General features: G+C 53.2%; 1 protein-coding gene across 3 annotated transcripts in view; it reads right to left on the bottom strand.

Annotated features, from left to right (window-relative positions):
* The window catches only part of COL27A1 (collagen type XXVII alpha 1 chain), a 142337-nt gene that overhangs the window by 61451 nt on the left and 54643 nt on the right, over positions 1-26243 (bottom strand). For all 3 annotated transcript variants that reach the window (XM_064490441.1, XM_031450269.2, XM_031450271.2), the window contains exons 13-23: positions 23753-23806; positions 21452-21496; positions 13507-13560; positions 12746-12790; positions 9390-9443; positions 8064-8117; positions 7276-7329; positions 4259-4312; positions 4040-4093; positions 2339-2383; positions 1094-1147 (exon numbers count right to left, since the gene is read on the bottom strand). In XM_064490441.1, the coding sequence (XP_064346511.1) occupies positions 1094-1147; positions 2339-2383; positions 4040-4093; positions 4259-4312; positions 7276-7329; positions 8064-8117; positions 9390-9443; positions 12746-12790; positions 13507-13560; positions 21452-21496; positions 23753-23806 (567 nt within the window). The remainder of the gene's footprint in view (positions 1-1093; positions 1148-2338; positions 2384-4039; positions 4094-4258; positions 4313-7275; positions 7330-8063; positions 8118-9389; positions 9444-12745; positions 12791-13506; positions 13561-21451; positions 21497-23752; positions 23807-26243) is intronic.

Here is a 26243-nt window from a genome sequence, read left to right as displayed (position 1 = left end):
TTTCCAACTCTCAGGCTTGGTGGCCTCTTGGAGCCTTGTCTGTCAGCTTTATCCCATGCTGGGGTGGCTCCTGAGCCCTAGGCAGCCACAGCCGTCCTGGTGAGCAGACCCGTGGGATAAATCCAGCCAGGCCACGTCACTGCTTCCACCACAGAAACCCAGCCGGTATCTGAGGGAGAAAAGCCGAGACCTCAGAGGCCAGGACACGGGCTTGGACTGGCCAGGAGTTTGGCTCACAAATGGATGTGGCTCACAGCAATCCGGGCTTGAGCCTCAGCTTCCCCTCCAGCTCTTCCCCAAGGCCTCATGTTTGAGACACCCAGAGGGGCCAGACAGACACAGACACAGGACCATTTCCCCTGGGGGGAGGGGACTTGGACAGCCTGGGCCCCCTGGCTCTGCCCTAACCCTCTGTGCATTTGCCCAGATGTAAACTTGGCCTAAGGATCCCTGCCCAGGACAGCTGGGGAAATCCATCCCTCGAGGGGAGTCCCTGGGAAGCCATTAAGCTGCCCATGCGTTGAGGATCATACAATTTTACTAGCGCCAGTTCTTTTCTGATAACTTAGAACTGTTAATAAATGAAACGCAGATTTATGGTACCTAATGGGGAAAATATAGAAGCCTAGAGAAGAAAATGGAAATCTCCCATAATCCCACCACCCAGAGATAACCCCGTCCACATTCCGGCCTCTGCATGGAGCAGTCGGGAACAGGGTGCACCCAGCCCCACCGCGGGCACATCCTGCAGGTTCCGCTTTATGACCTGCTTCCTCACCCCGATCATCACCCCCGGAAGGCACACGCATTTTCCCGTCTTGTAAAACCTCGCAGCACACCATCTTTGGTGACTGCACTGTACCCCTTACTTGAACACTACCCCAGTGCTCAAGGACACTGAGATTATGTCCTTTTGTTCCACTCTGTTACCCATACTTTTTGATAAATGGGGACAATTTCCTGTCCTTCTCACAACAGGTCAGGGATTCGGGGCTCATCCTAGGGCTTCAGAGGCTGGCTGCCCGTATCTCCTCTCTTCCCCAGGCATTCCCTCCTCCCTCTCCCCAGCCCAGTCACTTCCAGGTCCCCTCACCTTTAAGCCATCTGGGCCAGGCCTTCCAGGAAACCCCTTTCTGCCGGGTTGACCCTGTAACAGGGAGAGGTGAGTGAGTGAAGCCAGGAGGGAGGAGGGGAGGGCCACAGTGCCCCGTCAGGAGGGACTCAGAGCCCTGAAGTCACCAGGCTGCCGGCTGTCATGGGGATGCAGGGAAGGTCTGCAGCTGTGTGACCTCGGGAAGTCTCGCCTCCCCGGCTGGTCGTGTTTGTTAATGGGGATGATGAAACCTGCTTTCAAGCAGAGAGGAAAAGGATGGAACCAGACAGAAGATAAAGGACACAGGGGAATGGTTTATGCCGTTGTCCTCAAAGTGTGGTCTGAGGATCCCTCAGGGTCCCTGAGACCCTTTCAGAGGAGATTCATGAGGTCAAAACTATTTTCATAATAATATTAAGATGTCATTTGCCTGTGTCACTCATTTTCATGAATGTAAGTGGAGTTTTCCAGAGGCTACATGACACATGGTATCATCCATAGATGGAATGTAGACTGAAAAACCCAGCTGACTTCTCTTAAGCCACACATTAAGGAGATTTGCAAAAAAATGGTAAAACGATGCCACTCTTTTCATTAAATTATTTTGCTTTGGAAAATACACCTATTTTTCTAAAAGCTATTATTTTTGTTAACATGAAACGTGTGTCGTTAATCTTGGAGTGTTACTAATTTTAAAGGAATTGACAAAAACTTTTACAGTTTCTCAGGCTTAATACTCAGATCAATAGATGTGACCTACACAAAGAAAAGCATTTGGGGTCCTCAATTATTTTTAAGAACGTAAAGAGGTGCCAAGACCAAAATATTCACAAACTGCTGATTGATGGAATCGCTCTGGAAGGCCACCTGGTGCAGTGGAGAGAACCAAGGTTAGGTTCCAGGCAGGGCATGCTCACTTCCTGGCTGTGAGCTACTGGGCTAAATCCTTCGCTCTTTGAGCCTGGATGGCCTTGAATGAAACGAAGAAAGACGGTGCCTCTTTCATGGAAGAATCAAATGAATGAAGATGGACACAAAGCAGCATCACACAGTAGGTGGGCAAGAACAGCCAGTCAGCTTCCTGCGTCTTGGCTCTCTCCTCTGGGGTCTGTCCTAGCCCCCTCCCTGGCTGGCCCAAGGCCCTCACTGGCGACTTCTCTCAAGAGCACCACCCAGATGTTGCCCGCCTGCACAGAGCTCTCTCAGCACAACAAACCCCACCTCCCCCAGGCCAGCAACACTCACCTCCAAGCCAGGAACCCCTGGTGGCCCCATGGGTCCCTCATCTCCCTAGAGTCAGGAGAGAAGAAAAAAAGGAGGAAGTTAATCCAGTGGGAGTCTTGGAGAACTTCACCTGTTAGGAGGGAAAGGGGTGGCTGCAGGAGAACCCCCTTGGACCAAGAGGGCACCCGGGCTGCCTGCCTGACCCCACCCAGGGCAGAGTCCTAGAGGCCAGGCCACACAGGGGCTTCAGTACCATCTGAATGTGACCAGCCGGGGTTGGTGGTATTGCTGGGCAGGAAAGTCAAACCCTATCATCTGCCATGGGAGGGGAGCCCCAGACTGCAGCTCAGAGATATAGGCTGTCTTCTGAGCTCTGATGGTTACTCGGTGGCAGACCTCAGCCTCACTGTGCCTCAGTTTCCCCATCTGTAAAATGGTGCAGGGCAGAGAGGGTCACCCTAAACTATGATGACTAGCCTGAGTTCTTGGAGGAGAGCCATGATCTCTTATTCTTTTCTGAAGCCACCCCTCAAACATCACTCAGGATGGGTATGCCCAAGGCCTAGTGGGTGTGTGGTGCATGAAGTGAGGGAGGAGGGCATGGGAGAGGGAACCAGTGGAGGACTGAATGAACGTATGAGTGGATGAACGCATCAGTGAAGATAAGAGCAAATGGCAGGCGTATTGAGGGTCTGCTTGAGCGGTACTGTGAGTATAGATAAAAGCGCGGGGCTGGTACCATCTTTCCCTCCAGCCCCCTCCCACTTCCCATAGGCGGAGACTCCTCAGGCCCTCCTGCATGTGCAGGCAGCCTCCAAACCGGCCCCCAGCGGCATGCCAGACCTAACCAAGAGGCCCCTTCCAGAGCCACCATCCCTCCAGCTTCCAGGAAAGCAACCCCACGTGGCAGTTCCCAGAGCCCATGCTGGGACCTGCGCCAGACCCAGAACCAGCCCGAGAAGGGATCCATGTCAGCCAGACGCCTTCCTGTGGTCATGGTGAGTCTGGGCCTCCTGCACCATCACCCAGGGCTGTGTGTCACGGGGCCCTAGGACCTGAGCCAAGGTGCATGGTAGAGGGCCTTGTGCACAGGAAAAATCCATGGGGTGCTGAACAGCCCTCCAGCTGGTGCTCCAACAGGCCCAGAGAACTTGTCAATCCCCTTCGTCATGAATAGTAAATAAGGCAATCTTCACTCGACCACTTACTAGCAGCACAAGTCATGCCATTCCCTGGGAAGGTCCCCAGGTAGCTCCCAGGAGCCCAGAAGCTATAGCATAGGGTCTATCATGGGCTTTGTGCTCAGCAGATCCAGGTTTGAATCTGATGCTGCCTGCTGCTAACCATGGGACGGGACACAGTCCCTTCACCTTCCTGAGACTCACGGCCTCACCTGAGCCAACAATTCCTACCCTCCCACATCAATACCCCAATAAAGTGTGCTACTATAAGCAGGTGCAGTGGCAGTGGCTCTGAGAGAGACCCCAGGGCAATGGGGGTGCCATTGCGGGAGTGACCTGCCAGCCAGAGTGGGGCAGAGAAGGACCCTGGAAGGGTCACGGGGCAAGGCTGTAAGGATGAGTTAGAAGGCAAGCCTGAGGTGGCCCTGGCTGTGTCTCCTGACTGAGGGGCCCTGGCCCCCAGCTAAGGCCTCCAGGACCCAGGACAGAGCAGGCTGGGGGCTTGGAGGGATGGGCAGGGGGCAGGGCCAGACGGTCTCACCTCAGGCCCCAGGTGCCCACGGGGTCCCGGCAGGCCTCGAGCTCCAGGCTTACCCTGGGGAGAAGGGAAAAAAAGGGATCTCAGAGGCGGCACCTCCATCTCCAACACAGGCCAGCAAGGTTGCCTTGCTTCCAAGCCAGGAAGCCAGCCCTGTAGGCCTGTGGTTTCCGCAGGTGTCAGCTTCTTCAGCAGTAGCTACCACCCTGGGCAGGGACTCACCTTCACGCCTTCTGGGCCGTTGTCCCCAGGGGGGCCAATGTCTCCGGGGAAACCCTGAAGGGAAGAAGAGAGCAGGGGTCACCTGAGGTACTATGAAAGGAAATGCTAAGAGGGGGACCAACCCGGGTTTCCATCCCATTCTGCAAGGGACCATTCTTGGTCCTAAAACAAGGATCCTGGTACCAGCCCCTACACTTCAGAGAGTTGCTGAGAAAATTAAGTGGAAGGAAGATCTTAACACAGGAACAAGCACATACACGGTCGACTAATGTAGACTTTCCCAAGTCCTGAGCCTGGGCAGCCAGGGCCTCGAGCCAGGCACCCTCTGCTCTGAGAAGGACCATCCTTTGACTGCAGGTATCCTGGAGGTATGCTTATGTTCTAGGTTTGTTGTGACTTTGAAACGTTTGAAAAGCACTGATCTGGTAAGTCTCAGCTCATGTCCGAAGCTGCAGTCCCCGCTACATCCTGGCCAGGTGTGTTGGACTCTGCCCCATGCTACCAGTGAGGGTTCATTGCTCCCTGACCAGGCCTATTCCTGATGGATGACTGTTCATGGAAGCTTCCTCCTGACATGGAGCAGAATCTCCTCCTCCCTTCTACAACAGCTTCATGCTGCCCCTCAGGGACCCTCAAAGCAAAAGGGGTCCTTCTTCCCATAGTGGTCTTTTACACAATTAGGAGACCAGTCACCTCATCCCCAGAAGCCTGCCCTTCCCTGTCCCTTCAACGCCTTCTACTCAGGGGCCCAGGGCCCCTCAGTCTGGTTGTCTCCAACTGGTCAGCTTCCATCATTGGTGATCAGTAGGACACCCATGCTTCTCCAGGTGTGAACTGACCAGCACAGGCCAGAATGAGAACATCCCCTTCCTTCTTTTAGGTGTAATACCTCTGTTAATTCAGCCTAGAACCCCATTTGTTTTCAAGGCAGACCCACGACTCAGTTTTCTTTGAGTCAGAAACCAAAGCCTGAGATCTGAATCCCTGAGACCAAAAATGCTCTCCCACTTTGCCTTCATAAGTGGCTCTTTTCCCTTCCCCTGTTGAGCTTTTGGTAACTTTTTAAAATTTCAGCTCAAACATCCTCTCACCCTTCTCACTAGCAAAGGCAAAAGTCGTCCCGAATTTGAAGCTAACACAGGAAGCCAAAGCCCTGATGTCTTTTTCTTCTAATTGAGAGGCTCAAAGTCCCATTCTGCCACTGACTCACTGTGTGACCTCAGGCAGGTTTCTAAGCCTCTCTGCGCCTCGGTTTCCTATCTGTGAAACGGTGACCATACCATCACCTAACAGGGCTGTTCTGAGGCTTAAAGACAGTAGGTTGGGTGCAGTATTTAGTTCAGTATCTGGCACCCGGTAAGCACTCAGTAAAAATCTGCATTCTGAAAGGGTTTGGGTCCTGTGTCCTGGGAAAACAAGTCTGCCTGGGGTGGGCCTATTTCCATGGAGAGCTTGAAGCTCAGGATGCTGATAAAATGGTGGTGCTCACACAGATCAGATCCACTGATGAGCGAAAGAGTTAATTCACGCTGGGGCTGGAGAGCTGGAGCTCCGCCCACAGTCTCTGAAAGGAGGGAGGCAAAGACTCCGGAAGGAAGGCGCTGACAGGCGCATCAGCTTCTGACTTCAGCTGAGCAGGGCCACCTTCTGAATAGGGTGCCAGCCAATCCAAACAGAACACAAAGACGGGAGAGGCAGACCCCTACATCTGCCCAGGGGCTCTGGAGGAAGCCAAGGAGCAAATAAAGACCTTCATTTGCTGTAAGTAGCAGAGTGACCCTGAGGAGGTCACTTCCCTGCTCAGTGACTCAGTTTCTTCATCTGTAAAATGGGGGTAGTGGCATCCCCCTCACGTGGTTGTGGTGGCGATTCAACCAGTTCTCATCCTGAAGATACCACACAGCCTCCTGGCATGAAGTGGTGCCTGATAAAGATGAGGGAGCAGGCCTTCCACCCGCACTGGCCAGACTGCTGGGAAACCCAGACTCTCAGAAAAGTCTTCTTCCACAGTGACCAAGGGAAGGAATCAGGGCCATGGAAGAGAGGCCAAGTCCATTTGTCTAAAGATAGGACTGTGTCACAGCCAAAGTCAACACAGCGGGAAGCAGAGCTTGTAGCTTTCAGGAAACACTCCCTCATCCATCCAGGCGATACCAGGAGTGATCTTTGGAAGGGTCTGGAGAACCTGGCAGGGCCAGACTTTTGTCTCTAAGACCTCATGGAGGAACAAGGCCCCAGGGCCGGGAGGTGTGGTGGCGGGGGAAGGGGGCTGGGCTGACCTGGGCCCCCTAAGACTGGCAATAGCCTTAGCACTCTTCACCCTATTCTCCAGAGCTGGTCCCAGTACTGGGGACAAGGACTTGGAGGGGCAGAGCCAAAAGGGCTCCACCAGCCGTCCCCCTCCCTTGTACGTGAATGCCAGGGACGAATGTTTAACATAGCTGTGTTCACGGCCACATGTATCAGACTCTCAGGAGTCTCAACCAGAGTTAGTATGTTAGTTGCTTTATCCATCCTTCATTATTTCTCATTCTCCATTCAAACAGCAGAATTTTATACATTTGCCTCTTGCTTCCCCATGTCTGCGAGCCCTGAGCCCTGCCCTTCTCCAGGGTGGCTGTGGGCAGCTGGGAAGGTTCCAGGGCTCAGAGGGGTTGGATGCCTCAAACTCCACGGCAGAGAGTGTGGAGAGCTCCCGTGAAGGGGCCAGGCATTTAGAGCTCAGAGGGCTTTCCTGAGGTTTTTCTCTGGAACTGTGAAGGTAGCCACTAAGCTCGGGAGGGTGTCTGAGGCCAGCGTCTGCCCTACCGCCTGGGAGAGCCCCTAGGGAAGCCGGGAGGTGCAGAGGCAGAAAGGAAAAGATCACTGGCCTAGGGATTGATATTCTCAGCCTCATCTCTCATTTGCTATGTGACCTCAGGCAAGTCTCTCCCTATCTCTGGGAGAGACCCTAGTTTCCCAATGACAACAGCCAGTCCCAGTTGCAGCCAGACACACAGAAATAGGGTGTCACATACCTCAGGTCCAGGCGGCCCAGGAAACCCAGGGGATCCTTTGTCTCCAACTTTGCCCTGTGGAAGGGAAGAGATTGTTGGGGACTCAAAGGTAAGTGAGGGCCCACCTTCCCCCAAACCCTTGTATTAGCCCCCTGGCAGGGGGTGGTTGGAAAACTCAGGAGAATATGAATGAAATCTGCTTAGACAACTACAAGGAGCTGCTGCTCAAACCCCGTCTCCTACACTTATTTATTTTTTATTCCTTTTCAAATTCTTTTTCATTATAGGCCATTATAAAGTATTGAATACAGGTCCCTGTGCTATACAGCAGGACCTTGTTGTTTATCTATTTCTCTTACACCTACTAGCCACAGGATCCTGGGCAAGTCCTTCACCTTGGAACCTTACTTTCCCCATCTGTAAAATGGGAGCAATAATAATCTTCTAACTTCTGGGTTGTTGGCAGTCATATAACACAGGAAGGATCTGATTTGTAGTAACATTCAATAAATAAACAATACCCACTGCTATTATTAATAATTATTTACAAGGCATTGGGAACCCTGGATTCTCACCAGAGCTCTGCCAGTGACTGAGGCCTATCTATGATGCTGGGTGTGTTCCTGCCCTGGTGGGCCTCAGTGTCCTCATCTGTAAAATGGGTGAATCTCCATCTCTGCTTTGCTCTACTTGCCTCCTGGGCTGCTGCAGGAGGAAATGAGATCCTGGATGTGAAGGAGCCTCTGGTCACATTCCATGACCATTTGGAGAGTGTGAGGTTTGGGGGTTATGAAGCAGAAGGTACTTACCAGAGGCCCTGGCTTCCCCCGTGCACCCGGGAACCCTGGCAATCCCTGGCTCCCCTGGAAAAGACGCAGAGCAAGCTGGGGTTAGGGAGGACCAGAAATGGCTAGAGGAACAGCTGCATGGTCATCATTGCCAGCCTGAGGCCTGGAGGACATCCACTTTTAGGGGGAGGACGAGCTCCCCACTCCCTTCTTTCTGTTTGTAAGCTCCGGCTTGGCAACTCTGTGGGCTGGGCCCTGGGGATGCAAAGATGAAGCAGCAGCCCCTGTCCTCACCGGGTCATGCTGGAACCTGGGACCCTGGGGCCCCCAGCAGGCACTGCAGTGCCCCTGATGCCTGGCAAGCCTGGAGACTGGGGCCTGGCTGGAGGGGCAGCCCAGAGACGTCGAGGCTGGGTCAGGACAGGGCAGCCAGGAGGGAGGGGAGAGGAAGAGGGAGCGCTGGCCAACATCTGGGCCTCGTTGACTGGCTGAGTGAGGTCCAGATGTGGCCACATGGTGCCGGACATCGGCAAAGAGGAGCCGGCCTCGGCAGGCTGCCTGGTTTCAACAGTCAGTCAGTCAGTCAGGCCAGCTCCTTGGACGTGTCCTGAATGATCACCATTCTGTGCAGGACCCTAAGCCGAGCTCATCTGGGCCAGTCGGAGGCCCTATCCTAGGAAACCCGCCATTTGTCAGGGGGCTGAGCACAAATCCCCTTCAACCAGGGGAGAAGTATGCTGCCACAGGTGAGGGGCACTCAGAGGGGAAACAGCCACTCCCGAAGCAGACAGAGAAAATGGCAGCCATGTGGGGTTCTGGAAGGTGGGGCAGGGCTGGGCCGTGCACAGGCGGGGCAGAGGGTGTGCTGGGCGAGGCAGCAGTGTGTGCAAACCTGAGGTGCAGGGGGCAGGTCAGTGGGGCCAGAGCACAGGCCTGGGAGGGCAAGGGGCAGGAAAGAGTCAGAGGGGTCTGTGCACTGGGGGCCTGGGGGCCTGGGGGCCTGGGGGCTGGGGGCTGGGGTGAGGAGCCAGCACTCCAGTCTGGGGGCAGCAGGGAGCCATGTCTGGGCTGGGAGTTCAGAGCAGAGCTAGGCCCCTCAGAAGAACAATTCTGTGGTGGTGAGGAAGACAGATTGGGAGGGAAGAGGCTGGGGCCGGGGAATAACTCAGGAGGCTGTTATAAAGTCCAGGGAAGAGACAATGAGAGGGCAGATGAGTGATGGAGAAGACAGTACTGCGTGAGAGGAAGCCATCTTGCAGGTGGCCCCTGGCCCCTGATGGGCCCTGGGGAAAAAAAGAGCCAAAAAAGAGCAGAGCAGGGGGCAGGGGGTGAACCTGCTGCAATTACCTTGTCTCCTTGGAATCCGGTATCTCCTGACACACCTGGAACCCCTTGTTCACCCTAAATACACACCAGCAAAGAAGGTTACGATGGAGACCACAGTGGGTTCCGTAAGCCTCCCCCACATCAGACCCACTGGCAAGGTGCAGCCTTGCCGAGGTTGTTCCCAAAGTGGATCTGACCAGCAGCAGCCTTGGTAGAGAAAAGGGCAGTCCCCAACCCTGCTCCAGCCAGGAGGAGCCTGGGGGGAGGGGAGGCGGGCCCTGGGGGGACAGAGTCGGCCTGTGGCCTGTCCGCAGGTCTGCCTGGGGCTGCTCAGGTGGCTGAGAACTCCACTAACAGAAGCTAAACTGCCCGATGTCACCCAGCCTTGCCTGGAGAACTGACCCCTGCGGGTCAAAGGAACTGTGCCTTGATCCTTCAACCTCTTCATCATCAACTGATGTCACACAGAGGAGCGTGCAGCCTGGACCGGGGCCCCACACCACAGTGGGTTCTGAGGCATTGCATCTGTTGCTTGGTATTTTTCACTGCCAGATCTGTGAGCTGTCATTTCTTCCTTCTGTAGGAGTTTCTAAGCCTACAGTCTGCTTCAGTCTACTTCTAATTCACTGCTTTTAATCAGCTATAGCATGAGAAACCAGAGCGCCTGGTTTGTTCAGACTACGTGTAAACAGCGAGTAAACGGGCCTCGAGTTAGGTCTGGGCGTTTCTTCTCCAGGATGACGCACTGCATGGGCTTGGTGCCACTGATTCTGGCTGTCAGAGGGTTCCTCTACTCCCTCCCTATATTCAGCCACATCCTGGTAAATGAGCTGTCGTAGAACCAGATTGGAAGACATTCTCCTTGGAGCTGGAACCATCACACACAGTCCTCATCAGTTCCAGGTTTCCATGTTGGTACATTGGCCCCAGGACTCAGAAAACATTCACAGCCCTGGGAGCAGTTGGAAGAATAGAAAGAAAAACCCAGGAAGAATGGGGAATCTTAGAGAATCCAGGTCATGCAGCTAAGGCCATGATCCAGCAGAACTTCCTTGGTAGAACAAAAGCCAGATTTTTTTTTTAATTAAAAAAAATTTTTTTTAACTTACTTTGGTTTTTCCAATTTGGAAAATCTTGTATAATATCTCAGGGTTTTTAGGAACCACGGAACATTTTTTTTTTAAATAGCCAAAGGAGGAGTAAGATGGTTTAAAAAAAAAAATGTTCAAAGGCATGTAAGAAATCAGGGCAATGGATCTGGAGAAAGCTGGGCCTGGAGCAGGACCCTTGGTTCCAGAATGCACTTCACGTGGGGAGAGGGAGCCAGGTGGGTTGTAAGTGGGACTGAGGCCAGGCTGGGTCATGGACAGTCTGGGATTCTACACAGCATGACCACAGAACATCAAGGGGTGGCTCCATCATCCCAGGGGAGGGCTGGTGGGGTGGGGTGAGGATGAAGAGGGGCTGATCGGAACCCAGCTCCCCACAGCCTTAATACCCCTCCTCAGCCAAAGGGGCAAAAAAGAGAATTTTTTTCTTTTCCTCTTTTCTTTGCATTTTTTCAACCCCAAAGACTTATTTGATTTTCCTGAGAACTCTGAGCAGAGAAATAATTTCCTCCTCTTTTTTTTTTTTCCAGAGCTTTCACATCTCTAAATGCCCCAGGCACCACCAGTCAGCAAGCCAGCTGAGTTCTATGTAACACATTTATTTCCATGTTCCTGAAGAAACAGTGAGCTGGAGGCCAGCTCTGCAAAGGTCCTATAAAAAGCTCCCAGCCTACACTCCTATTTCCCCCACTTCCTTTCCCCTCATCCATGACTTCAACATTTCCAGAGTGCCGACGACTCAAACCACAGGGTAAACAGGTAGCGGTGGGGAAGCCCCCGCCTCCAACAGAAAGCCCCTGCATCTCTAGCGGGAGGGCCATGGAAGAGGGGGCTTAGCAGCCAGCAGGGCAGGGCCAGAGGGCAGAGTGGCGGAGGCAGAGGGAGCTGCAGCTGGAGGCTTGGGCGTTACGGGAAGAGATGGGAGAGGTGGAAACAGATGGAGAAGACTGGGGTTAGAACTGCGCGGCCAGGTACCTAGGAGTTGGGGGTGGGTAAGACAATCTAGGGTGCCCATTTCAGCCCAGAGGCTCTAGTCTTCTAAGGATCCCAGGTCTGGGCTGGCTCCAATAGATCACCAAGTTTCCTTTGATGCATCTCTTTCCTCTTTGGGTCTGTTTCCCCAGCTATGAAATATAGGCATTGAAGGAGGTGACCTTGAAGGGCCTCATCAGCTCTGCCCTTCTGACCTCAGTCCTGTTTTGTGGTTGAGGGCTCTGTTGACAAGTGCTGGGTTCGAATCCTGACACTACTTACCAGTGGTGTGCACCCGACAAGCTTTCTATCTCATAGCGGGGTGGAAGATGGATGGGTTAATCCCCGCAGAGCCCTCCAAGGGTGCCTAGCACTGGTACCTGCTCCTGTGCCTCACATTTAGAAGGACATTCATCTGGAGACAGGTGCAGAGGGAGCCTGGCCCGGGAGCAGCTGAGTGGCTCCTATCTGCTCAGGCTTGTGGAAACCTGGATGCTGTACGAAAGCTCTCCCACATCCCCTTGAGGTGCCTGGTTTTCCAAGAGGCTGAGCGGGGAGGGCAGGAAGATGGCCAGAGGGCAGAGCACAGGAGCACTGCTCCCTGCAGCCCCTGTGTCTCTGTCACTCAGATGCTGCAGGGCCCAGGCCAGGTGCTGCCCCTCGCTGGGCCCCGAGGTTTCACCTACCCACCCCAGCTCTGGTTTGGCACGGGGTCAGTTCAGCAGCAGGGCTGTAAGGGTGGCCTCCCGGTGGCAGCTGGGAGGAAAGCAGGTCAGGGTCTCAGAGGCCCGTCCTGGCTTTTCGGTTGCGTTTTCAGACTCCAGGAATGGGTTCCCAATTCCAATCCTGGCAGTTTGTGTGGATTCCTTTCCTCCTGTGCCTGGGAGGGGGTCTCTGGACCCCAAATCACAACTGCCCTGGGACCTGTCATCTCAGCACCATGTCCCTCCATTCCGCATCCCCACCCTCTGTGTTCTTTGGCTTTGGCCTCAAATCCCAGACACTGGCCTCAGCTTTGCTCTCCAAATTTGGAGATCTGCCTTGCCCTACCATCCACCCTGTGCCTCAACAGCCCCCTACGCTCTGTTGGCCAAGGTCTGCATGCCTCCAGAACCATCTGCCTGGGCCCCACCCAGAGTTACAAGGAAGAAGATGAAGAGCACAGATTCAGGGGGCCAGAGCGGAGGCACGTAGAGTGCAGGGGAGTGGACCTGGAGAGAAATCAGCAGCAGCGTCGAGGCGGAGAGGGTTCGCATGCAGATAAAACACAGTGCAATAAGGGAGTATTCAGATCACCTTATCACCTTTCAGTCCGGGTTCCCCCATGTTTCCCATCAGTCCCTGCAAGACAGAGGCCAGGGTTCAGCTGTGCGGGAGGCTCAAAGCCCCAGAAGTCAGGAGCCCTGGGGTAAACTCACTGGCTTGCTGCAAGAACCCATGCTGCATGCCCCAGCCCAGGACTCAGTTTTCTCATGAGTAAAAACGGACAATGAGCCCCACTCCAAAAGGCAATGGTGTGGACTGAAGGAATACGAGACAGGGCAGTTGACTGGTGAAGCACAGTGCTCTGGGCACACCCAGGGGAGAAGGGTGCTGATGGGGAGAGATGGGCTTAATGAGCCATGTCACAGGCTTGTTGGCCAAATGGGAGCAGCCCTGGAACGTGGTCCTGGCAGTTTTAGTCCACCTTTCTCCTGCACGCCCATCTCACTCAGGGATGTCCTGAGCTCAGTGGTTTGCCATTATAATGTCTATGGCCCTGGTGATGTCCCCCACTGGACTTTCAGTGCCCTGAGGTCTGGAACCACGTCTGACTCATGCTCGGCTGGAGGACTGCTGTCCAATAAAGATGTCTGGCATAAATGACATGCAGATGGAGACTGGTTCTCAGGACTGAGAAGAACTGAGCCCTTGATCTACCGTGTTCCCAGAACCCCTCTGAGTGTCTCCCGCCTCCTCCCCCAACAGAGCATTGGGGCATCCTTCCTTCTGGGCTGAAATGAGCCAGGGGGTGCCCGGCTAGGATGAGACCAGATTAAGGGACGGCTGTTGTTTACCTTCATGCCCTTGGGTCCTGGGTAGCCGATCGGACCCAATACTCCCATGTCGCCCTGGGAAGAGAAAGAGAAGAGGACACCATGAGAGGTGGCTCATAGGAGGCTGGTCTGGGGAGGATTCCAAGGACATGACCCCACTGGGTTGGTCTTGTAATTAGGAATGTTCAGCTCCACTGAAGTACTGGAGTCAGTTTCACATAGGTCCTCTCCCAAGTTCATTCCTTGATTGCTGCCCCTCCCACCACTTCTTTCCATCTCATACTAGATTCTTCACATCCCATAATAGCTAAGGGACTCGGGGCATTTCACTGGACTTCTGTGGACCTCCATCTCCCTACCTATAAAATGCAGACAATGTTCCCTCGCCCCGAGAGCTGCTGTAAGGGTTAAATGAGCACACACAGAGGCTTTGAGGACTAGCTTAGTGAGGGGGAGGCACTTTTTGCTTCCAGAAACTGGACCATCTCCTCGGGACAGCAACCCAGAAGGAGTGGGGCTATCAATTACAGACACCCAAGTTGCAGACAGACGCTCTGTGACACTAAGATCAGTGGGTAGATCCTGGACCACAGGTTGGAGACCCAGCATCAGATCAGATCAGACTGTTCAAGTTGAGAGCAGCAGAGTTCCTAGACTCTGGAGACCCACGTCCCCTTCACAGGGAGCCCTTCACTGAGGGCTGGGGAAAGGCCGGGAGGCGTGCCTCTGTGCGTCAAGGCCAGACCACCCTGTCCCATCTCTCCTCTGCTACTCACTCACTGCATGATTTCAGGCGCTAACCTCTTCATGCCTCAGTTTCCTCATCTAAAACAGGGACTAACACTTCGTACCTCCTAGAGTTGTTCGAAGAAGTAACTGACCAACACATATAAAGGACTTGGCACTATCTGGAAGCATTTTTGGTTTTTACAGCTGAAGATGCTGCTGGCATCTGGTCGGTGGAGGCTCCATGATGAAGAGTTATCTGGCTCAAATGTCAATAGTGTTGAGGGTAGAAACTCTGGTTTAGAGTGCAGGACTGACTGGATTTTCTCTGAACAAGCTCACCCTCTTTCCCTGAAGTCTCCTTACTTCCTGCACTCCCCTGTCTCCACTGCCCTCAGCCGTGGGGCCTCACATCGAGCCCACGCCAGAGAAAGGGGGCCCCTGAAGCACTCTCTTTTCTCCCTTTTCCATCCTCTGTGACTGATCTGAGTGTCTGGCTTCTGTGTGAGCTCAAACAATGTGTTTGACCTCTCTGGGCCTCTGTTTCCCAAATCTCTGAGTCAGGCTCCACAGAAGCCTCTGGCAAGTGCTCCGAAGCATCAGAGAAACAAAGGCTGCCCCAGGTGGCCAGGCTCAAGAATGGGTTCCTGTGGGAGCTGCCTGAAGACGTCTTGGAGGAAGGCCAGCAAAGAATGAAACATCCCTTGGAAGGGCCCAGGGGCCCAGGTGGTGGAATGCCCCCAGGAGAGAGACGGAGAGAGAGAGTTCACAGATCGCAGTGTGGCCTGGCTCAGGCAATGCCTCTTCTCACCCTCAACCCTCTGAACCTCAAGATCCCCACCTAACTGGGTCAAACCAAACCTAGTTGAGCCTTGCCAAGAAATTCTGTTTTCAGTTCCCATCAAGTAATCTTAAGAAAGGGAGGGTTCAGTTTAACACGTGCTAGTAGTGATACGGTAACACTGGCTGCTAGGCTCTCTGCTAAGCACTTTACAAGCCTCAACTCCGTGACTCTTCACGACAACCCTTAAAGAGCCTGCTACTATCCCCATTTTACAGATGAGTAAACTGAGGCTCTGAAAGGCTAAGCTTGAGCAAATCACAGAGCTGGGCAGCGCTGGGATTCACACCAGGCGGTCTGTTCCCAGAACTTCTAAACAATTCTGAAGAATTCTTTCTTTGGAAAGAAGCCAGGGTCACTGGCCAGGGAGAGCTGGAGTGAAAGAAACTCAGCACCTCAGAGAAGAGCATTTCAGCAGGATGCTTTGGCTGCATCTTCTCTCTCCCTCTCTTTTCTTGGAGGAAGGGAGAAAGGGGTGGCCGGCCCAAATCCCCCGTGATGGACAAATAAATAGAGTAGGCCCTGCTGGCGCAGTTGGCTCCAACAAGGGCCCGGGCTTTGGGCAGAGGACCAGCCAGCAGCTCTGGGAACACAGGCTCCCTCTTCCCTGCTGCAGGCCTGAAGGCAGCTTTTTGTGCAAAGGCTGAATTCAGTACAGGTCTGACTGATGCCCATGTGGGACCACTGGAGGCCATGGCATTACCACGCTGCTGGGCAGGGGCACCGCCTCTGAGGGCCTCTCCAAAGGGGTCTGTGTGTGGTGGGGGACAGGGGCTGGTGTGGGCAGCCCACCCAAGGAACCCGTGGCAAAGGAGGTCTGGCTGCAGGGCACATGGGGAGAAGGTGGCAGCTCACTTAGGGCAGGTCTTCCCCACGTTGGCAGGTCCCCCACTATAAAAGCAGTTGAGGGAGAACAGAGAAAACTCCAGGCCACTTTCTGCCCAGTACCAGTCTTTTCCATGCTCGACACTGTCATGGGCAGCTTGGCCAAGTGACACACAATAGCAGTTCCCACGAGAAGGAACAGTGAGTAATACCCATAATCTGGAACCTGTCTCCACGTCTGCCTGAGCTCCCAGACGCTGCTCTACACTCTGTGCCCTTCATCTCACCAACTCCCACCAAGAACACAACCAACCAACCACATCCGCGACCGCTGCAAGAGCTCCTACTGTGCCAGACGCCACGCCCCACACTCCCAAGTCTCGTCAGTCCTCGCCAGCAGGCGCTTAGCTGTGCCAGGAGCAGTGCTGCTGTTCGGAAGCTCATCAACCACTCACAGCAACCCCAAGTGGTCAGCACCATCACGAGTGCCCTTCCACTTCACAGATGAGAAGACCGAGGCTCAGAGTCAGGTGACACAACCTACTCAAGGCTAAGCAATACCTAGGGGACACAGGCAGGACCAGAACAGGTCTGTCTGTCTGTCTGGCCCCACAGTCCATGCTCACAAGCCCAGGGTTGACTCTCTTTACTCCAATAAAGGACCCAAGGAGGCCTTCCCTGGTTGCTGTCACTCATAAGTGACAGGACACGAAGACAGGCTTGAGATTCAAAAACAGGCAAGAGGCCCTATCCCCCAGCCCCTCCCAGCTCCCACGTGCCAGCAGGCATCTGGGGACCCCTGAAAGCAAACCTGGGGGGGCTCCCAGTGCCCATCCTCATGATGGCCATGATGGCAGCACCTCCCTCCCTCCCTTGCACAAGTCTTACCTTCCTGCCCTGCTGTCCCCTGTAGCTATGCCACCCTAGGCCCCTGTTTCCTACACCCAGGGTGCTCCGCCCTGAGCTCACATTGTCAACGCCCATTGGTCCTCCTCCCGCAGTGCCAGCAGCAAGTCCCTGTCCCACAGGCCAGGCCAGGCCCCTGCCGTCTGGTCTGAGCCTGACGTGGCTTTCGCTCGTGGCCTGTTCCACACCGACTATCGACATGGGTGCCCATGTGGCCACCACCTGCCCCAGGCCCCAGAGGAGGTGCTCACTAAAAGTGGCTTAACCAGTGGGTGAGAAAGAAGCCTGCATACTCGCATTTACAAACCCTCCCGGGAAAAATCTGGCCTCATTCCCCAGAACTGCCTTTTAAGGCAACAAAGACTCTTAGGGATGGGGACCTGGGGGCTGGAGTCAGTCCTGGCTCCTGTGTGGTCTTAATAAGCACCATCTCTCCCACAGAACTGCCTCTGGCCCTACCCAGTCCACACTTTCACACATCTGCTGTCTCCATTCAGCACAGAAGTTGCGTGGAGCTGGGTGTGTGGTGCAGCCGTAAAGTACATGAGCTGTGAACACAGGCCCAGGTACAACTTAACAGCTGTGTGACTCTGAGCAGGTGCTTCAGCCTCTCTGAGCGTCGGTTTCCTTAAGCATACAATTGTAAAACTACTTTCTACCCTCAGAGGCTTGCTGTGATAATTAAATACTTAGCACAGGACCCAGCACGTGAGGGTTGGGTAAATGTCAGCTATTGGGGTTCCTGACCTCGCTTCATAGACAAAGAAGCAAAGCCAGATAATCATTTAGTGACAAAACATGGTGGATTTGTCCCCTATATCCCACATGCTGGGACTTGGCCAGATCACATATTCTTTGGGTCTCATTAAATGAAGGAGCCAAAATTCCCTCTGTGTCAATAAAAAAGACAGAAATTGTCTTTGTTGAGCAGATACGGAAATCAGGCACACTTTTCTTGAGGGCCAGCCAAAGGGTTTCAGTTACTCAAAGGGGGCTGCTTCAAGGCAGTCTCTGAAGCTTATGGGATCAGGCCTGGGTTGCAAGTCCCTAGCTAGTGACCTTGGGCCCAGCCTCCCCATCTGGGTGACCAGGCTGCTGTCATCTGCCTCAAGCATCTTAAGGCTCCCAGCCTAATGCGTGTCAAGCACATGCAGAGCAGACAGAAGTTCCGTAAATGTTAACTGTCCTCTCCAGCCCTTCCTCCCGCCTGCAAGGACTCAGGGGACAGGGGAAGTTTCAGCTTCAGTCTGCATGCAAATTGCTTCAGCTGACTAGACAGAAAGCATTGAATAAATCTGAATCTCCACTAAAATGATTATCAGCACGTGGAATTCCCATTTGCTCAGCTAAAAAAAACCCACATCCTCTGGAAAACCGTAGGTGACTCACAATCCCTCTTCCCCTTAGCTCCCGGTTAGAAAATTCCTTTCCTCTCCAACTCTTAGGGGAGACAATTTTTTCTCCAGGCACAGAAGCTGCTGTTCCCAAAAACCCAGGGCGGGAGTGGACTGGGTGCCTTGGGTGGGAGAGGGCACTGGCTTGAAGAGCAGTGCTGATTTGGTGAGAGCTCAGGTCCAGCCCTGTAACTCCCACCCCCCAGGCACAAGGTAAAAGGGAATGTCACTTTGGCACCAAAGGGAATTTAAAAACAGGGGGAATTCAGGCTGAAAGTGGTCAGAGAAAGACACGGGGCAAGAGGTGGGCATCAGCTCTTTGGAAAGGGGCATGAGGAGGGGGCGCAGGGCCTGAGAAATGCAGGAATGCCTGGGACTCACCCCCAGCTCAGGCTGCTCAGAAGAGGGGCAGGAAGAGGACTGCCCTGGACTAGGAGTTGGGAGACATGGCCCCCGATCATGCCTCCATCCTCTCCTGCTTTGCGCGTGACCTTGACCGAGCACCTCGATATGCCCATCTGCCCAGTGGGATTCTCCAAAGAGATACTGCACATACGGTTGCCAGATTGAGTGAATAAAAACACAGGATGCCCAGTTAAAGTCTGAATGTCAAATAAACAATCAAACAGAAAATATTTTAGTATAAATGTGTTTTAAATATTGTATCTGAAATTCAGATTTTACTAGGCATCTTTTATTTCATCTGGCAGCCCTAACTGTGCAGAGCAAAGGGGAGCATCGGTGGGAAGGAGCTTTGTAAAGAGTCAGGAGGCCTGAAGGCTGTGATGGCATAGTCTGAGTGTCCAGAATCTGCATGCATTCGGCCAAGCAATATTCTTGCCCCTCTCAGGATCCAACCTAGTGGACGCCAACAATGACAAATAGGAGCGTGGGCCAAGGATGACAGCCAAGATATGTAAACATTCCTGCAGAAAAGCTTAGGGGATGGGGATCATATAGCCTGAAGAAAGAGCCTTGGGAAGAACAGACAACAACCATCTTTACATCTTGAACCATCTCCCCCAGGGGTAAGGAGAGGAGTGGGGCTCACTGCACAGGAAAGCCTCGCACAATGAGAGCTTTGTGAAAGTGGATGGGACTTTCACAGGAGGGAGCTCCCAACACCACGGTGTTCGAGCTGGAGTTTAATGACCATATGACCAAGACGTTCCAGAAGGGACTCCCACTGAGCTTAGAGAAAGTTGGACTAAAAGACTTCTGAGAGCCTCATAAAGTCAGATTCTCTAACACGCATTGCATGTCTCTTTTTCCAAAGCATTTAGGTCAGTGCCTTGTGTCAGAAAAGGTGCTCAGCAAAGGACATCAGGGCTGACAAATGTATGACTCACGTGTTGACACTTCCTTGTCCCAAACCAAGGCAGACATCACCAGTCAATCACAGCACTCTGTCGCATTAAATTCCACTGTGACTTTCAACTCCTACTCAGTGCAGCAACCCAGATGACTGCTACCAGCCATAAAATTTCTTATGTGTGTGTGTAAAATGATGATGATGATGATGATGATGATGATGATAGTTATTATTTATTGACAGCAATTAATTTATCTATTAACTTATTAATAAATAATAGCAAAAATTTATTATTATTAAGTATATTATTATTACAAGTAGCCCTTCTTGAGCATTTATTATGTGCTAGGCACTTCACATGTACTAGCTTCTTTTTTTCTCCTGAGTCTTTCAGCTCTATTGTCAAAGCTTATCTTTTTTTTTAATTGAAGTATAGTCAGTTTACAATGTTATGTCTGTACTAGCTTCTTTAAATCTCACAAAATTCCTCCAAGTTAGGCACTAATATCCCCACTTTACAGATGAAGAAATTGAGGCACAGGGTGGGTTAAGAAATTTGCTCAGAATTATAATTCAATGAGTGGTAGAGCTAGGATCTGAACCCAGGTGATCTGGTTTCAGGGACTGCCCTCTTCACCATGGGACTGGATTGGACTGGGTATACCCGTGGTCTGAATAGGAGCTGGCACAAAGAACCCATCTCACAGAGTGGATACCCGAGGCTCAGGGAGTGAGGCCACAACTGAAGACCACAGAGCCAGGAGGAGGTGAGGCCAGGGTTCAGATGCAGGTTGCTCCGACCTCCACCCCTCCCTGACCTGGTTCTGCTCCCACCCAACTGAGCAGGAGACACTGCCAATGGGAGCCTCTGGGCCCTCTTGCCAGGACAGGTCTCCCCGGAATAAGGGGGCTTTCAATTCTCCCAGGGCCTTCTCCAGCCTCCTTCTCAATAGAATTTATTGGCACAGTTGCTGGAGTAGCCAAAGCTGGCAGCCCATTTGTCAAATTAGGGACCAGTCTACTTGTGTGAACCCTCCAGGCTCAAACCCCATGAGGAATGACCCAAAGGACATAGCAGAGGGGCATCAGACCCTTGAGGAAGCTCCCAGAGTCACTTTCCAGGCTCAGGCCTGTCACTGGCCCTGGGGGCTGGGCCCAAGGTCAAGCTCACCCTCTGAATGCCCAGGGGAGACCCTGGTTTTGGCTAATAGCACCACTCCACAAGGCCTACCCCAATGGATAGAGTCAGAGGTCAGATTGCTTCCCACCTCCCTGTGTCCAGACCTCTCTCAGTCCTGGACACATCAGGAGATAGTAACAATAAATAATATTTTAAAATAACTATTTTCTGCTAATTGCACATTTACTGAGTACCAGACCTTACACCAAAGATATGCCTCATTTAATCCTCACAACCACCCCAAGAGGACTCTACCATCATCCTCATTTTATAGATGAGGAACTAAGACTCAGAGAAGGCAAGTGACTTGGTCTAGGTCACACAGCTAGGATGTGGCAGAACTGTGACTTGAACTCAGGTGGTCTGGCTCCAAAGTCAGTTCTCTGGAAAGGATGAAGGTCCAGAGCCTTAGCTCCTCTGCCAGTCACTTCCTTCCTCTGGGCCTGAAGCATCTTACCTGTCCAATGGGCACGCTACCACCTGCCTAGACCTTTTTGCAGAGCGATGGACAGGCAGCAGGTGTGAAAGTACATGGCAGTCTCATGCTACAAGCACCCATTCCCATTTAACTAATAAAGAATGAGGCTCAGAGAAGGTGGGTAATCCACCTAAGGCCACACAGCAGGGTTTTCCTCCCTCAGCACCCTGCCCAGACCGGTCTGTCCTGCTCCCCCAGCTCCTCCTGGGGTTTGATGAGAGAGAGGCCTTTTCAGGAGGACTCGTGGCTGGCTCCCCACACCCTGCCCCCAGTCCTCCCCCTCTCCAGGCATCTGTGTACTTACAATGAGGCCGGGGACTCCTGGGGGCCCTGGTAGGCCCAGTTCTCCCTGCAAATAGAGAGAGACCAAAGTGGTTACTTGCTCTGTCTCCCTCCAGGCCACTCCCTCCACGCCATCCTCCACGTGGGCACCTGGCGGAATCCTTCAGAGCTGACCTTTCCCTGTTCCTGATTCTCCTAAGCCTGGACTGGAATTTGAATGAGACCCTTCCCCCTCTGCCATCACTTTCCACAGCTGTAAAATGGGGAGGTTAGATTTCCAAATCCAGTATCTTCCGATCGTAAATGTGAGAGAACAGGCAGAATCCTGATCATGGTAACACAGACGTGCAGGGTGCCTACCCCGTGCATTTCACTTCACTCTCGCTGAACAGACGGCAGCATTGAGACTCCAAAGCTTAAGCAATTTTCCCAAGGTCAAGTGCGAGGAAACAACACAGTAATGAGGGCTCCAAGATGAGAGCCACCGGCCGACCTCCCTCCCTCTCAGCCTGGAGGTGCTGGGGCCTGCACAGAACCCCACCCCCAACGTCTGCACCAGAAGGAGGGTCTCAGGTTTGGGCTTCCCAGGGCCTCTGAGAGGCTGGAGAACTCTTGCCCAGGAGTCAGGAGATGTGGCCGTGTGTGGCAGTGGGCAAGTTTCTGTTTCCTCGCCTTTAAAAAAATGGACCTTCAATTGCTTGCACCAGAAAAGACAGGTAGAAGAGGGGTTTGGATCAAGTTCAAAATGCAAAGGTGTGAATACAAATCGGGGCTCTAGAAATGGTGATTATCAATCACCAGCATCCTCCAGGGGTGTGCCTTCCTTCATCTGCACGATCCCAGACTGGAGGAAGGTCATGACCACAGCCACCGAGATGAAGAGGAGGAGGTGAGGAGCTTCCCTGGCTTTAAAGTGAGGGACCCGAGGCTCAGGGAAGGGAAGTGACTTGTCCAAGGTCACTCAAGTGTGTGGCAGAGCCAGGATCACTCATCAGGTCCTCTTCCCGCTCCTTTGGGCCATGAGTACAAGGACGTCCCTGCCCCTCCCCAAGGGCACTTCCAGGATGATGTCACACTTTATGGCAGTTAATCCAGTAGCTGCTACACAGAAGGAAAGACTGGTTTCTCCTCTCGGTGTCTTTGCCACTGCTCTGCCCTCCACCTGCAGTGTCCCCCACCTCTTTCCTCATCCCAGTTCCAATGACATCCTTCCCCAGGAGTCTTCCCTGCTTCTCTCTCTCTCCTCGACAGCACCTGGGCCTCTTCGATCCCACCCATTTCAGGGCAGGAAATGGGCCCCATTATTACCTACTATTTATAACCCCTCCATCCAGTGAACCCTTGTTGTGGAAGTACCACCTCCCTGTCTTCTCTCACTTCACTTCACCACAGCCCTGTGAGGCCAGCATTCTGATCCCCATGATTTACAGGTAAGGAAACTGAGATGCAGGTGGGTGAACTGGTTTGTCCAAGCTTCCGCACCTGACAAGGGGTGCAGCAGGATTCAAACCCAGGTTCATCTGGCTCTGAGGCCAGGGCTTCAGTGTCCCCAGGGAGCCCCGAGGTCAGCCCCAGCTGGGTGAGGCTCAGGGAACATTCATGGAACTGAAAAGAGCATGTCATCAGGTGCTAATTATGTATCCAGTAGCCACCTCTGCGCAGGGCACAGCTGGGCACAGCTGCACAGGCGGGAAGCCCGAGAGAGATAGGGGGACATGGCAGGTGTTCCAAAGAGCTCTGGACCTGGTCTGTACCCCGAGGTGGAGAACAAGCTTCCCCTCCCGCCTGAGCCTAAGCCTGGGATGGGAAGGGAGAGGCAGGGCTCAGCTCCCTGGGGCAGGCTGACCTAGCTCCTTCATGGCCTTGATTATTTACAAATTATAAACACATCTATGTTGGAGATTTCTTTAGAATGTGGCTCTTCCCTTCATACAAGGCCTGCAAGCCATCTGCTCCCCAAGGCCGCTGCCTCCCATAAACATTTCTGATGCTTTGTAAGAGGGCAGCTGTCCTGGCTTCGCCAGTGGGGAGCCACCCGTGAACCTTCTAAGTCCTTGAGGATGGGGCACAGCCTGGGGCTTTGGGACCAGGGGCTCAGGGGGCTAGAGGGCTCTCCTGGGGTGGGGTGGGGGGACAAGGAATCCATGGGAGACAGGAGCCTGGGGTTCAGAGAAATCATGCAGTTTGTCCAGGAGCACCCAGCTCATAGGTGGCCCGGCTAGGATCTGACCAAGTCTGCCTGACCCTAAAGCTTAGGTTCCTAAGGCCTGCTGTGTGTTTGCTCTGAATCTCTTTCCTGTTCCCAAAGACTTGAAATACTTACGGGGTTTCCATCCAGTCCCGGAGGGCCTCTTTCCCCAAAGTCTCCAGGAAACCCCTGGGGGCACGAGAAAGAGCAAACATCGGCAGATTAGTGTTTATACCTACGAGTGGCTTCCATCCAGACCCGGAGGGGACACAGGACACATCTGTGCAGTCTCACTCCCTGGTTCCAGGGTCTGGCAGGCTGTGGGGTCCCGAGTCATTCTGGGCCCTCAACAATCACCCCCTATGAAGACTTCCCAAGGACTAGCTTCTCTGGAGCCCATGGCCAGTGAACCTTCTTCTTATCTACCCAGAGTCTTAGAAAAGAAAAGAGACCCAGCTCCCCAGCATGGAAATGCCAACCCCCATGCTGAGACCTGGGTCTGACAAGGGCAGGGCCGGGGGCAGTCAGGAAGCTGGGCCTAGGCCTGGACCAGTTGCTGACTCGCTGAGAGGTTCAAGAATATCCCTTTACTTTGTGGGCCTCAGTTTCCCCACTGGTTAAAACACGGAAGGCCACTGCAGCATTTCCCAGCTCAGACCTTCCGTGATTTTTGTGAAGTGCTCCTCAAAAGCCACCCTGTGGAATCACAATTCCCATTTTACAGATAAAGAAAGTGAGGCTCTGAAAGGATGCCGAGATCATCATCCAAACTCACACGGATCGGGAGTTTCAGCACCGCAGCCACAGGTGAGTTTCGGCAGCTGAGAGAGGCCAGGCTGCCCGGCCCCGGAGGTCTGGCCCTCTCGCCCCCTCCCTGACCCCACTCCATGCTCTCTGGAGAGGCAGACAGCTGGAAAAACATCAGCTGTGGGGGAAGCTTCTGGGGGCCGAGGAGGGGGCACAACTCCATTTTACTTCAAAAGGAGAAGAAAGTCCTCGAGCTTGGAATTCAGGGAAACCTGCTCTCCTCCCCTCCTTGAATTCAAATCACTGTTTTTCCAGGGAAATTTAATAAAAAAAACAAAGCACATGTTTTTCTGACCAAGTGGGTGCCTGAGCTGTTCCAACAGTGAAGATGCTTCACAGAGGGTAATTTGTTTCTAGTTTCTAACACTACCAGGGGAATCCAGTAAGTAGATTAAACTAGAAAGACCGAAGCTAAAAACAAAACCCAAACCAAATTACAAAGTCTACAATGGCTGAACAAAGAGACTTTGAATTGTGTGTGCTTCTGGGCCTTTGTTTTGCCCTGCTTAGAATACTACTCCCCTCAAATCCGCCCTCTGCCAGGAAGCCCTCTTGGACCAGAAGGGTAGGCGTTGATACAGACCCTTTAGGAGGTGTGGCTTCATTCAGACACCCAAAGGAGGAAATGAGAACAGACTAAAGAGATTTGAGCCAAGCCAGTGACTTTGCATGCAAAATTTTACTTGACTTTGGCCTTAACCCTTGAGGGGAAGGTTATTGGTCCCATTTGACAGATGGAGAAATTGAGGCTCAGAGAGGGAAATGTCACTTGGTCAAGGCCAAAAAGCAAATCTGTGGCAGAGCTGAGCCCACGTCCCACCTCTCTGAACTATGCCATGTTTGTATGAGCTGAGCAAGGGCAATCCTGGCAGGCAGAAGCTGCTCTAATGTGTGCCTGCCTGGTTTTAGAGAGTGGCAGACGTGGGTGGGGGGTGCGTATGTGTGTGCACTTGCATGCATCCCCAGGTCAAGTCTTTGTGAGGGTACATCTGACTCCATCTAAGATGCCTCTCCCTGCATCCTTGGGGTCCCCCCTGGAAAATTCCAATCCAGCCCCTCTTGCTCATGCTATAGAGAGCCCTCTGACCTCCTGAGGCAGGAGATATCAGCTGGGTGGGCTATGGGCAGGGAAGGCTTCTGAAGGCATTGAGTTACTGCCTCTGCCTTTGGAGGTTGGGGTTGGGGCTTGGCAAGAGAGAAGGGCAATCCTTCAGGGGACAAGGGAGATGCTGGCTGACTCCACATGGCCCACAAGGGGAAGGCTCTGGGGAGTCCAAGCTCTGTTCTCCAAATCCAGCGTCTAGAGACAGCCCGTACACTAGCCTGGGCTCCCCTCCAGGTTAGCTGTGTGACCTTGGGCACACCCTCACTTGACCCTCTGTCCTGCCTGGGCTAGTGGGGAGGGGTGTGATCTCTAAGAACCCTCAGCTCGGCCCAACCCATAGTCAAGGTCTGGGAGGATGCAGCCTGCTCCACAAGGTACAGGAACGCCGTAGCCCAGGGGGAGACAGAGACCTTGACAGCATTTGCTAGCACCAATCCTGAGTGTAATGTCCAATATATCCACACTCAGCAGCCACCAGGCAGGTCTCAAACCCACAGGTCTGCAATCAGGGCCACTTCAGGCTGGCTCAAGGGCTCCTCTCAGACCCAGTTGCTGGGCCAGCTTCCCCTGCAAGGCTTTAGAACCAGAGCAACCCAGTGCGAGTCCTGGGCCCCTCCAAGCCTCAGCTTTCTCTGCTCTACAATCAGGGGTCCTGAAAGGATGAGCTGAGATGCTGGACAGAGGGCGAGCCCTTGCTGGCACATGGAGGCTGCA

The sequence above is a fragment of the Camelus dromedarius genome, chromosome 10 (assembly GCF_036321535.1).
Source record: "Camelus dromedarius isolate mCamDro1 chromosome 10, mCamDro1.pat, whole genome shotgun sequence".
Classification (NCBI taxonomy): domain Eukaryota; kingdom Metazoa; phylum Chordata; class Mammalia; order Artiodactyla; family Camelidae; genus Camelus; species Camelus dromedarius.
Note: the sequence above shows the minus strand (reverse complement) of the source record. Positions and strands in the feature narration are given on the sequence as shown.